Genomic DNA, 13944 nt, shown 5'->3' with positions numbered 1-13944 from the left:
TGACTCAATTTCGACTCTTTTGTCGGAGTTTGACTCCTTTGTTCGACTCTTTTGTTGCATGTTGGACTAGTGATGGCGATATATCGAGTATTTCGATGTCCATGAAAATGTCGATGTATCGATACTATATCGATATTTTCCCAGCACGCCAGCGAAAAAAATAAAGAAAAAAATAGTTGTTGTTTTTGATTTCAAATTGAGCGGATGTGCGGATGTGCTGTCGGAGTTTTTCGAATACAAAAATACAAGAAAACGTGAGCGTGGGTGATTTTCTCGCTAAGAGGTCTGTAAATTTGTCTATGGTCGCGCGTGTGCCTGGAAAATAGTTACAAGAAATGTTTAAGCATAATATAATGCATAAATAATAATAGTGCTAAATAATAACAACAAGTGCGAGAAGGAAAGAAAAAAAGAGGCAGAAAGAAGCCGCCGCCAACGCGTGTGTGTGCCTGTGTGTTGGGAGTGTGTGTGTGTGTTTGTGTCTGTGTGAAAGAGAGTCAAGAACCAAGGGTGCGAAGAGAGGAGAGGAGCGAAGAGAAGAGTGGTGGGCGGTTGTTTGAAACCAGTTGTAAAAAGAAAATCCAAAAGAAAAATTCATTTATTTAGTTACTTCCAGTAAATAGATATTAAATGTAAAGTTGTTTTTATTTTCTTTTACTTGATTTATTTATAGCAAAAATACATGAGAGTTATTGCTCTTGCTCTCGCAATATCTATATTTTTTGTTTATTCTTACTTACTCCCCCTCATATGGTCTTTTCCCATCTCTCTCTCTCTCTCTCTGTCTATGTTACTCCGTATTCCGTTGTTTTTTTTTTTTTTTTACTTTGATTTTAGCCGTGCGCGCATTATAAACTATACGAAATTGTTGTTAATTATTGAACTATTCTCACCATCTCACTCCAACCAGTCTTCTTTGGGGGGTTCTCGCTCTCTCTTTCGCTCTCGCTCACACACTTTGGAATGTTTTCAATGTGTGCTAACAAGTGGAATTACTTAATAAAGTTAAATGTGTGTGTTTTATCTAATATTTCTAGAGTGCATATGTCTGTTTAATCTCTTTAAATAAACAACCCACGAAAAAAGAAGAGAAAAAGAAAGAATAGAAAATTCGGGATAACCAAAAAATAAAAAAAAATTTACTCATCATTAACAACAAAGGCAGCAAATATGAAATTAAAGCAGAAAAACTGTTCATGCAACGCCGCCCACGTCGGCAGAGGCAGCATCTACAGCAGCAGCAGCAGCGGAGGTAAATTGCTGATGCTAAGTATGCTGCTCGCAGGTTTATTGGTGGCCGCCACCCAAGCTGTTGATCAGGTAAGACTTTTCAATATATAGTCCGCTTTTCTATCTCTCTCTCTCTCTCTCTATGTTTCTATGGGCTTCCCTCGGTTTCTTCTCGTGAGGTGATCAATCAAATGTTTTTTCCCAAAATAATTTTCATGGAATTTAAAATTTATCTTGCAGCAGCGTTTAGTGTTATTTGAATACCCTTTAATTGACTCACTTGGATTAGTCATAAGAAGTTTGAGTTTGAGCAGGAAGTCAATATATGTACATATGTATTTTAAAATCAGAAGACTCATTGCTTGAGTTATGAGTAATATATTGTTGATTAGAATGCATTGGAATATATTTATCTGAAACAAATCCTTTCTGATCTTAAAAAGTGTATAAAATTTTGTTAAGTAAAAGATAATCGACATGATAAACCAATATCCGTCTGTTCCGATCAATCTCACGCCCTTAAATTAGAAGACATTGGGTTAAAATATGGTATCTGAGCTTTCTAAGATCATAAAAAAGTAAAGTATGAATATAAGCCAAATTGGATCACTATAATGTGTAAAGCTATGGGAATTAAAGAAGGTAGAGTTGAAATATCTTTGCAAAATGTACTATTAAGACAGATTCTAATCTTATTGAGCACATATCCAAGTCCAAGGATCGAGCAAATAAAACTTTAGTAATACTCAATATAAATCGGGGTTTATTGCTCATCGTTGGAATTACTATGGATTACTTGAAATAAATGTTTGAAATTTACCCTTTTAGACTAGAATATTCGCTTAAGGATCAGTTTATTTATCGGATTTCAATTTCGATAAAGCTAAAGCGTTTAAAGGCTCATCAGCTTTAACCATAAATGTTTCTTCTATAAACTAAATTATCGATTTGGTTTATAAATTAATTAACTAACCGATATTTTGGTATGGGGGGCGGAGATATGAAATTTAGTTATATAAATTAATTAGTTAGTTTGTGGCTTATTTGCGTTTGATGCTGATTCCTTTTTGGCTTGTGGTTTTCTATAGACTTTAGCCTGCAAATGGTTAGGGGAAATCTAATGAATATTTATGCCAATCAATCAACTAGTATGTAAGAGTGTGTGTGTCTCTCTTTCTCTGTCTCTCCCTATATCTCTGTATGTTGCAACAATGAAATCTTTTTCAAGTCGCATTGCACTCCAGTTTTGTGACGCCAACAACAAATATCAAGATGACAAAGATATTGCACTGGGTGAGGAGGAGGAGAGAGAGAGAGACGAGGAGTGGGCAGACGGCGGCGGCAATTGAAGAGAAGACATTAAAAATGTCTGCATTGCGAACGCATAAATATGGCAACAACTTTTCCGCTTCTTCTTCTGCTTGTTCGCTCTTCTTGTTCGGCATCATCTCTTCTACTTTTGGCCAGTTTCAGTTCCGGGGCAAATAAGGCAATGGCATTGGCAAACGTCAACAAGCAAACGGCACACTGGACTCTGATGACTGCCAAGTCAGAAAGAGGATGACAGTGTGTGTGTCCGTGTGTGTGCTCCTTAGTGATGAGGCAAGATAATAGCGATAAATTGTTAATTAAACTATTTAATAAAATACTCTTAATTAAATTGTACCGATAATTCCTTAATTCATACACAAAACAGTTAGCAAAAAAAAAAATTGTTTCAAATTAAATGCAAGAAGATAGCAAACACCACATCTTAAAAATTTGTCCATTTTCCTGGGACCCAAGATGAATATATAAAGATTTCGTTTATTGTTCCATGCTACAATCTTCTTTATTCTTCGACTTTTGATCAAATGATTGTGATAAAAACTCTTTTTTTGATTCTTTTATTACTTTTTCCAACTACACTTCAAAAATGTTTTTTCGAGGACGAATTTCGGCTTGAAATGAATTTTTAACTTTTTAAGAGCCAATTATACAGGTACATAGATTTTAGGATTTTAGCATGTATGGCGAATTTTCAATGGTCATTCCAAATTCTCGGGAAAAAGTTCATTCTACATATACGAGAATGATTTAAAAACTGCGATCCACTATATCTTAACAGCTGATTTAACCCTTATAAACGAATCTATTATGCCCATGGAGGTCAATAAAAACAGAAATTTTGATTTGGCATCGAAGCTTCTGAAGTTAGTGTTTTTTTCCTTTCATTATTTATGTACGTATTAGCTGTAAGTTTATCCATATGAATGACAATTTCCCATTGGCTGGGTGCGATGGGAAAGTCTGTTTTGGATGGTAAAATGGATAGTAAAATTTTGCACGACAAAACCTTATCCTACAGGTTTAAATGGGCTTGTTCCAAGTCATTGAACTTTAATGGCATTTTACAACACTTAACAATTACAGTGACACTTTTTAAGTGAATATTGAAAGCTTCTTGAAACAAGATATTCTTTAATAACAATCATGTAGTACATTTGTATATGTATGAAAACGTCACCAAATATATTGCATCTCGTTCATCCTTTAACTTTTTCTGAATGAAATATGCCAACTAAATTAAGGCAAGCAAATTTCGATGATTTATAAATTTTGTTATTGCTTTTCCTTTGTTAATTAGTTAACAAGTTTTTACATGAAGTTAAACGCTTGTTATTATTTTGGTTGTTGTCAAGTGCCATTTACCCACTTACCCTGCGCTGTCCTCACTAGTGGCTATTTCCTTCCCCCTTCGTTGTCTCTCCACCCCTTTCAGCATGTTTAGAACTGTTTTATATTGCTTGCTGGTCACGATGCATCATCTGATCGGCCTCTCTGCCATCTGCCAAAAGTGGTTATAGTTGGCATCTCGACTATGGCCAATTTTGAATTTGTTGTTCTGTTTGTTTAGTTGGTTGTTTGGTTGTTTGTGTGCTTTGCCAGTGACTTATTGGCCCCAAAAACACAATCTCATATATGTATGTATGTGTGTGTTCATGTACATACATAAATCGAGTAAAAGAGGGCTTTATTTTTGCCAAAAAGAAGAAGAAAGAAAAGAAAAGAAAAAGGAAATTGGCCAAGCGAACAGTTTTGTGTGTGTGGTTATCTCTTAGACGACTCAGGGATTCAGCTTCCTATATGTCGCCAGCAAAACATTTTCAGAACGTGCTTAGCAATTTGATGAGAATGAGAGAGAAAGAGAGAGAGAGAGGGATGTGTGTAAAGTGCCAGCTTCCTTCCATTGTCTCGTTTACGCATATTTTTGCGAGGGGGCTAGAAAGTGAAGAGATGCAGAAAGAGAGAGAAAGAGAGGGCTCCTTCATTAGCATTATTGGCATGTATGTATGTTAGCTGAATGGGCTGGCTGCTTGGTTGGTTGGTTGTCATCATCATCAAACTGACTCTTTGGCTTAAGTGTAAGGTGTTTGTTGGTTGTTGGGCGACAACGACCAATGGATGAACCCTGTCCCGCCTCCAGCTTCGCCTACATGCTGGATGAAGATGCTGTTCCAGCATGTTTATATTTATATAGATTTCGGGGAATTACCATTTGCCATTTGCTAGACACAAAAAGAGACTGAAAGAAATTTTCCAGCTAGGTGGGATAGAAAAACTCCTGCTGTGAGTTGGCCAAAGGGAAAGAGAAAAATGGAGAGGGAAAGAAACAGATGATGAAAAAATGTTCAGGCAGGTATTTAGTATCAATATCCATATCAGTTAATACGTATATATACATTTGTATATTGATAGGGCGATTTAGTGGCATTGAGAGTTTGACTCCCATTACTTTAACTTTTAACTTTTAAGGTAAAATTAAAAATTGCTAATCATGAATTTATGATAATTGGCAATCTTTTCACCCTGGAGTTTTGTAGAATCTGATCTTTAAAAAGAAAAATTTGGCATTATAAAATTAAATAAAAATACTATTCAGACTAACGATTTAATGACAATTTGCTTAATTTTGTTGGAAACAAAGGCAAAAGGGAAACTTAATCGGGAACCGGCTTGATAATTAAATATTTATTAAGAGCCATTTTGCAAATATCATTTCAAATTTTGTTGACTTTGGCTAACACCTTATTACATAATTCTTTGGCCCACAAAAGGCTCTTAGTTCACGAATATTTTTGATTTCCCATTTATAACCAAAATGAGTAATTAGTTTTTGTCTTAAAAGAATACTAAACTTGACTTTTATATTTGTGTGGTTTCTCCAATTTTGCCATCTCGTGGATCTTAAATAATGACGAACAAGTAAACGAGAAGTTACATCTGATAGTTTCAAAACTGTTAAGCGTGCAAATACTTTTTGGACTTACTGTATGTTTATTTCGGTTTGTCGCGATTTCTAGAGTTATTAGCATATTAATTTTGTGATAATTTGTTGTAGGAGCTGTGCAGTAAATTTTTTAATTGTTGTAAATTCTAGGAAAAAAAAACACTTTGATTTGTTTTTCAATGTTTTTTGTTTATCACCAAATCGCAGTTTCTCGCACTTGATGCTTCTCTATCGCACACGCACACACACATTTACACCTTTTCTGTCAGTCTTTCTGTCTTTTGTTCACATATCGAATCACCTGAGTTTTGGATGCAGGTATGAAAATATTTTCCTTTCTTCATATGTTTGTAGATACATGTATAGCCATTTCATTCGCGCTCGCACTTGAATTTCCAGTTGCACTTTTCCTTCTACTTGTATTTCTGTTACCTCACTAGCACCCCTTTGCCTCACTCACTCTACCCCTTTTCCCTTTTATTCACACTGTACATGTTATTATGCCATGTGGGTTTTCAATTTTCATTTTCATTTTTTCCCTCTTTATTTTACCATTTTCAATTATTATTCACGTGTGGTTGAGCCCTGCCCATTTGTATTTGTATGTGTTGTTGTAGTTGCTCCTCTTGTTGCTGTTGTTGTTGTTGTGGATTGTGGCGTGTGCATTCATGCACTTTGCTCTTCCTTTGTCGTCGCCATTCCATTGCACCTTGACGCAGCGACGAGATGTCAAGATGTTATCACACACACACACGCACACACAAGGAGTAGGGTGTGGAGAGGGGGGGAATTTGTTTTTTTGTTTTTTCTTTCTTTCTTAAGAAAAATGTCAACGTCTCAATTTAATCTATGTATGTATGTAAGTTCAAGTGTAAATCCCCCCCACACGAGCTAATTACAGTAAATCAATCCAAGCAGAAGCAACAAAAACAACAATCGAAAAGTAAGTGTTGGAGTTGGTGTGAGTGGAGCGGGGGAGGGAGATCCAATTAGCTAAAAATTTTCTGTCAAATTTGCCAATCTAAGGCTTAACACCGACTTTGAGATACCTTTTTATTCTGAGCAATTTGGTTGTATTTGTATGCGGAAATTTTACTACAAAGTTGTAGACAAAAAAAAAATTCCAGCAAAAGGTCGATAAAGGTTAGTGAGCGAATCGATTAAATTACTAATCAAGCAAATAAACAAATTAATAAAATGTCAAGTAGTTCTAATGACTGTTTTAAGAATCTTAATATACACCCCACACCATAAAATACATTGAAAGAAGAAAACAAAGCAAAAAACCAAGTAAAAGCCAAGTCAATTACAATAACAAGAACAACAACAACAACAACTTATAAGGGTTAACCACATTAAGAAGAACAACAAGAAAAAACAACGAGAGCGGTGAGTGTGAGCAAGAGAGAGCGGAAGAGCCGTTGTAAGTTGTAATCGAAAGAGATACATTGAGTGAGAGAGCGTAGCGCAACAACAACAACAACAAGAGCAAAAAAATGTAAATGTGTCGCCATGTGTATATCTGTGTGGCTGTAAATGAGCCAGTGTGTGTGTGTGTGTAGGCAGCAGCAGGCCAAGTTAAAGAAGAAAGAAGATAGCAACAACATGAGTTGACTGTGGTGGAGTTCGAACTTCAGCAGAGAAGTCAAATTACACTCTCAAACAAAATGTGAAAAAGAATTAAAACAAACATTAACAATTAACTAGAACTAATCTTATCTAGCAATCAAAAAATTAAGTAAATGTCATGAAAATTGTAATGTAACTCACGTTAATATTTATAAACTTGAACAATATTTCTTTTGTTCACAATTTTGATTGCGTTTCCTTGTTGTTAATGTGTCATTTTATTGTAATATAACTTTTAATGGTCCAATTTTGAAGGTAGTGTTGACGTATTTATTTGATTAGATAGTGAGATAGATAACTGGCGAACTTTATTGATTTGTCTCGTCACACTGTTATCGTTTATAATGTCATATCTTCTGTAATCCTTGGCCATGATATGAAAGTAAAATAGCCATAAGAGTTTCAACTTTTTTTTTGTAGTCTAGTGTCAGACTGTGTCGCCTTGGCGGCCTCGAGACTTGGTGAGGTTGCTTCGTTTTATTTTCTCGCTTCTTTTTGATTTTGATGTCTTTTGGCCCGTATGTTGAGTTTGGTTTGCTTCGTCGTTTGCTTTGCTGCTTGAAATTTCAGTTTCTGTTTCTGCTGAGGCGGCATTTGAAGTAAACAACGCACACACAGATACCCACACACACACACATGCATGCATAGGCCGGCAGACAAACACAAACACAAACAACAACAACCATAAGAAGAAGACGAAGAAGCAGCAGCAGATTAAACTGCCTGTTTCCTCCTCTCACATCTCTCTCTCTCTCTGTGAGTGTGTCTCTCACCCCCGCTGCTGCTGGTTTGTCATGTCTGCCTGTCTTTGGGCTCTGGCAAGCAAACCGAAAGAAGGGTAACGCAATGTCAATAATGATGCGTGGTTGCCACATTTCACAGCTGTCTCTCTTTCTCTGTCTCTCTGTCTTTCTCTTTGCTCTTCTCTCTTGTCTTGGTGGAGTAGGTTGGATATCTCTCTTTTGGTGTGTCTCTTTTGGTTTTACAATTGTTGGTAGTTGTTGTTGTTGCTGTTGCTGATTCACACAATTTGTTTTTTACTGCAATTCTTCTTTCTTCTCTGCGTTTCTCAGTTCATCTTCTTTTCGCCCGCCTGCGTCTCTCTCTCTCTCTGTCTATTTCTCTCTTGATGATAAATTTACAGTTGATTTGTTTACCGCTTCACGTTTTTTGTTTATTCTATCGGATTGTTGCCTCTTCCCCCGCACGTTTTTCTCATTTTTTTCCTCGATTTCGTTCATGTTGTGTTTTTTTTTTTCTACTTTTAATTGCCCCATTCTCCACCATTTGCATTTTGTGTGTGTGTGTGTGTCTAGCTGTGTGTGTGTGTGTCACTAGCTCCCCCAATCGCCCACTCAGCTCACCCTGTTTCGCCTTTTTTTGTTGCTTCATTCATTGACGCAAATCGCGCGCAAAATTTTCTGTTGATTTCTTTTACTTCCTCTGGTTCTCTCTCTGATACGACTCTTCTTTTCCCTTTTTCCTTTTTTTTCCAATTATTGTATATGGCGCGTATTTCCTGTCCCGACTTTGACTTTTTGGTTTTTGGTTTTGGTTTTCTCTCTGTATGTGTGTGTTTGTTTGCATATCATTAACATGGAAAATTTGTAAGCCAACCAGTCAAAAAAAAAAGAGACAGACAGCCAGACAGAGAAAGAGTAACAGATGGAGAGAGGGAAAAAAGTGTTGCCCACGCAAAAAGCAACAACAGCTGCAGTTCTCTCTCATCCCCTCTTTGCCCTGCTTTCCCCTTTGCTTGTACCCACGCACTTTACATGCTTTTCATAATTATGCATTTCTATACTCTTCATGCAAAGGTTTTAAGAGGTATAGATCTTCATGCACGGAGTATGTAACTTTCAGTTTACTTTTGCGGTACAACATGTCGTATACGTGTTGAATATTTGCATTTAAAAATATCGCAATATTAAAGAGATATTGAGACTCAGACAAAGTTAATTAAATTAATTAATTATTAGTGGTTAGTTTTATATGGAAGCAGAGTAATTCAAAGTCATTACTCTTAAAATTTTTGCTTGTAATTCCATTTTGTTGTTTGTCGTTTGATTTTCTCTTGTTGCTGATGGATTTTCAATACATTTTATACTTTTTCTATTTAACATAAAAAAAAGAATGTATTGTGCATGTGTATGTGCGAAGGAATGTGTGATTTCTCAAAATGACATTAAAAACGCCATTCATTTTTATAAGGGAATCAAGAAATATATGTACAAATGCATATAGTCGTTGCCGGTTAGAGAGATATTTAGGGGACCAGCGATATTGTGACTTTGCTCATTTGAATCTGCTTTGATTTTATATCTTTGATGTGAAGATGCAATTATAAACATTTGAAGAATTAAAGTTTATATATTTTTAGTTTTACAACAAAATCTTATTCTATCGAATGTACAAACAATTTATAAAAAGTTAAGAGAGCGAGTAATACTGTAGAATTCGGTTATAAGGACTTTGCTTATAGCATCCAAAAGGTTGTATCGACAAAATTTCGTTAGTACTTCTCCAACGATGAACCGGTCTTTTTCGTAATAAACCCATAGATCAAGGCATAAATCGAGAGATTTACAGACGGATTCATTGGAAATGGCAGTATATCGAAATAGCAACAAAGAGAAAAATGGTGATGCAAATGAACATCCTCGATTCCATTTTAAATGATAACAGCAGCAATTTAAATTTATACATCAATTTTTTATTAAACATTTAATTTGTTTTACTTTAAAACCTATGTTTTACAAACAAAGCAATCTTAAAAAAGACCGGCTTATCCTTTGACTAAACTGTCAATTTCAGTAATGTTATCTAAAATTTTAAAGGACCCGGCGTTTTTTGATTTCTATAATTTTTTTGTTAACTACTTTTTGACCGATATTGATGCAGCCTTAAAATTTAATTTGAAAATTTCTTTGTGCATCAACTGAAATCTTTTCTTTCTTGGGTTTGTTGCCTTGGCAGTTGCCTTTAGTTGCTTTGTGGCACATTTTTACAGCTTTTGTGGTGCGCCTACGCAAAGCAAAGCAAACCACCAACGCAAATTCTGACACACAGATTTTCCATCGAATTTGTATACACAAAAAAATTTTTCTTTTCGAAATTCTCAGCTATTCTTTTCTTTTTCTAATTTTGTTTATAATTTTCCGCATATTTTTATATATGTATGTATGAACCATAGAACAGTATAAATTGTTATTTCATTTGCTTGTTTTTTGCGGGGGGAATATACATATAATTAATTAAATTGAATTGAGTCTATAATATAGACTCTATATGTACCTAAGTACAAACAAAAATTAACTTAATACGTAAATTGTATACATACATATATGGAAAAAATCACCCAAGAATATTAAAATTGCTTCCATTCGTATTGATAATCCCCACCACCGCACCACTTGCTGCTGAATAATCTCACATTGAGGTCAGATTGGGGGGCGGTTGCTCACTTATTTGCGATTAACTTAAAAGTGATGATGTTAATGAGATCATTTTTCGAAATAAATTAGCACACAAAGTTCGCAACTACAGAAAATAAAGAAATTATATTTCTTAATGTGATAAGATTTTGTTGTTTAGTTTATGATATTTTTATTTTATTTTTTATAATTAGCTTGAGACAAAGCAAAAGTCTTTGAAATGGAAGTGCCAGCCGAGTAGAAACTACAGAATATAATGATTTTGTTTATGAAACACAAACGATAACATTTTAAACTTTTATTTGTAAAGTTCTTTTGACTATCCCTGGCACATGGATGAATGTAGAGTTCCTGGTATAGCGAGTCAATTTATGAAAGGAAGTCACTAGGGCAACCACAAATTGCAAAGAGTAGACTTCCTTTGGGAAGTGTCTTCATTTTGTCTTGGCCTGGTGACAGCTGTTGCTACTGTCGACTGTTTTTTTGTTCATTCCATTCTTTATGTTTGTTCAGTTTAGGTTATTGACACGACATATATGTACACTATACGAGGCACACAGTTTCATATTCTTAAGGCTCAAGTTGATAGCCAAGTTCAAGTTCCAATTCTTGGAATTGAAACCCAATTGAGTGGCTTTCGGCCATTATGCATAAATATTGACTGTCTTTAATCGTTTAGCCCCACCACCAAAACTCGTCGTCGTCATATGGCAATCTGATTGAATCTGAGTCATCAGAATCGGATATTGAGTAACTACGTGACAGAGAAAAGCCAAACAAAATGTGGCAAAACATATTTATAATACTTACGTACATCAATGTGCGGGCATATTTTATATAGGCACATAATTTAATGCAAAAATATTTACATAAAATATTGTATATACATTCCCCACCATCTCTATACAATTTGTGACTCCTTTTTGGCTTTGCAAGTATTATCAATTAAAGCGCACATATTTACATATATGTACATATATATATCTACCTACCTATATACATATAACCATGTGTAGTAGGCAAAATACCGAACGAATGTCGAGGTTGCCGCAATACAAACAAAGTCAGTTTTATGAATTATGCATACACATACATATGTACATACATATATACATCATACATACATACATACATACATATATCAAAAATTTATACCGATTTGCCAAAAAAGAAAAACAAATTTCAGGTATGTATGTGTGTGTTTGTGTGAGGTGTGGCAACAATAATAACAACGACAATTTTATAACATAATAGTTAAAAAATTGTTCAAGAGTTGAAAAAAATTAACATAATATGACATTTGAAATATTTAGCACGTGCATATAAATTGAGGTTTTTTTTATCTCTCTTTCTTTTTGTTTTATTGCTGATTCATTTTAACCGGTAAAATGAAAAGGAGAAATATTTTAACCCATTGTGGACCATTGTTCGACTTTTCGAACAACGTTGAAAAACTCTGCATTTTATTTGATTATATATTTAGTTTAAAGGAAAGTTTAGATAGTTTTAAAAAAAGATCGTAATTTGAGACCATATTTTGAAAATATTGTACAAAACGTCAACAGAATCTTAATTTAAAATTAGGTGTTTATATTTCCAAAAAAGTCTTTTTGGATCTTAAAATCAAAAATATTTGAAGCCCGCTCGAAAATGGGTTAAACAGTCACCCAGAAGTTTTTTTTTAAATGCGTAATGTTTTTAAGTTTATTAGAGTATTAATTAAATTAAAATCAAAACCAGAAGGATCATTACATTGCATTATTCTTCTGTGCCATGACTGTTTCTTACAGTAATGATATAATTTTTTTCAAAAGTTTGGATTTCGATTTTATACCTCTCTTTATTTATAATCATATTTTTGCTATTTACCCATTTATAAACGATACCTTGAACCACTGTGCAATGGGAATTTTATTGGATGGTTTTTGGCATTGACTTTTGGTCGATTGAAATAACAACAAGGAAAAGTATTTGAAGTATGTATGTATGCAGAAAATGTTATATAGTTGGTTGCTCTCTTCCTTTCAGTCCCACCACTCACCCCTCCCTTTGTGGCCTCCCCTCGCTGATCCATGCGTCCACCTACACTTGGGATTCCTTTTACGCTTTAAGCGAATTTACATTTTCATTTACGCCTGAAATGAGAGCGTAAGATTTTTGCATTTTCTTCTTTTACGCTTTATTTTTTTTTTATGTTTTGTATTATTTACACAACTACAACACGATGAGCTTCGACTCCTCCAGCTGCTCCTATAGCATTCTGCTTCCCTTTCCTTCCCTTCCCTCTCCCAATTGCTGTATATATATATTTTTACGTATATATGAAGCAAACCGCCTTTAGCGCCAAACAGGGGTCGTTGGCGGCTTCTCTCCCCAGCTCACTCTGTGTCTTTTCTCCCACACTATGTCTCTGTGTCTCTCTTTCCCTTTCGCACTTTTGCTGTTTCATATGCAAATACTCGTAATATTTTTCAAATGTTGTTTGCCTTTGCCCTGTGCGGCTGCTGTGTTGCCTGCCTGCTGCCTTTTCACATTTTTCAATTTTCCACGTTTCGCTTTGTTGTCGTCGCTGATAGTCTGGGCTATATATATATATATATATATATACTATATATGCGTATATGTTTGTAGATGTGCTATATAGTGGCCATGTTGCTTACAATTTTCATTACTTTTTCTCTCTCTCTCTCTCTTTCCAAAAGGAAGTTAGTTGATTCAAAGTCAAAAAAAATGTTGGCATTTCAAATTACCCATGGGTATTAGATGAGGATAAAAAAAAACGAAACAGAGCCAGAAAAAAGAAGTTTCTCAACAGCCAACTATAACCTTAACTAATTGGTTTTGACATATAAACATAATTCCAACAGATGTTGATTACACAGCACATGAACTCCAAAAACATTTTATGGCAATCAAATGTTTTTATTTTTTTTTTGGGGAAACTAAGACTCAATGAATTTACCGCCAATTCCTTTGTAAATTCCATTCCTGCTGTTACAATCAAAACTAGCTAACATCTCACTTACTGGAATTTGGCATTTTTTAGGGGTGGACCCCACATTGGATACCTAAGTGAACGAGGGTTAATTAAGAAATAGACCTCTGCCAGAAGAAACAATGTCGTAATGGAAGCTAGTGAGCTTTATCAAGAGGATAATGGACTGTAAAAGGGCATTATCAGTAACGGATTCTCAGAGGGGGAATGTAGGATATTTCTTTCCTCGAATATCAATATTTTACGTCTAAAAGTGATACAGTTTTGATATGAACTCCGAAATCATCACTTGGACCCGCGTAGTAGTGAACAAATTTGCAAACTAATCTAACCGTAATCTATCACGCCCCTCTTTGCAGTGATTTGAATCTTTTATTTAGTCAATA

General features: G+C 34.9%; 1 protein-coding gene across 2 annotated transcripts in view; it reads left to right on the top strand.

The window, feature by feature from the left end:
* The first annotated feature begins 137 nt into the window (after positions 1-137).
* Sdc (Syndecan) overlaps positions 138-13944 on the top strand; it is a 119052-nt gene continuing 105245 nt past the window's right edge. The window contains exons 1-2 of one of the 2 annotated variants that reach the window (XM_068291978.1): positions 138-283; positions 1038-1320. In XM_068291978.1, the coding sequence (XP_068148079.1) occupies positions 1171-1320 (150 nt within the window). In that variant the 5' untranslated portion in view covers positions 138-283; positions 1038-1170. The remainder of the gene's footprint in view (positions 284-1037; positions 1321-13944) is intronic. The other variant, XM_068291976.1, reaches the window with a different exon arrangement.

This window comes from Drosophila tropicalis, unplaced genomic scaffold (assembly GCF_018151085.1).
Source record: "Drosophila tropicalis isolate 14030-0801.00 unplaced genomic scaffold, ASM1815108v1 contig_593, whole genome shotgun sequence".
NCBI classification, from domain to species: Eukaryota; Metazoa; Arthropoda; class Insecta; order Diptera; family Drosophilidae; genus Drosophila; species Drosophila tropicalis.
The sequence above is the reverse complement of the archived record's forward strand: the minus strand, read 5'-3'. Positions and strand labels throughout refer to the sequence as shown.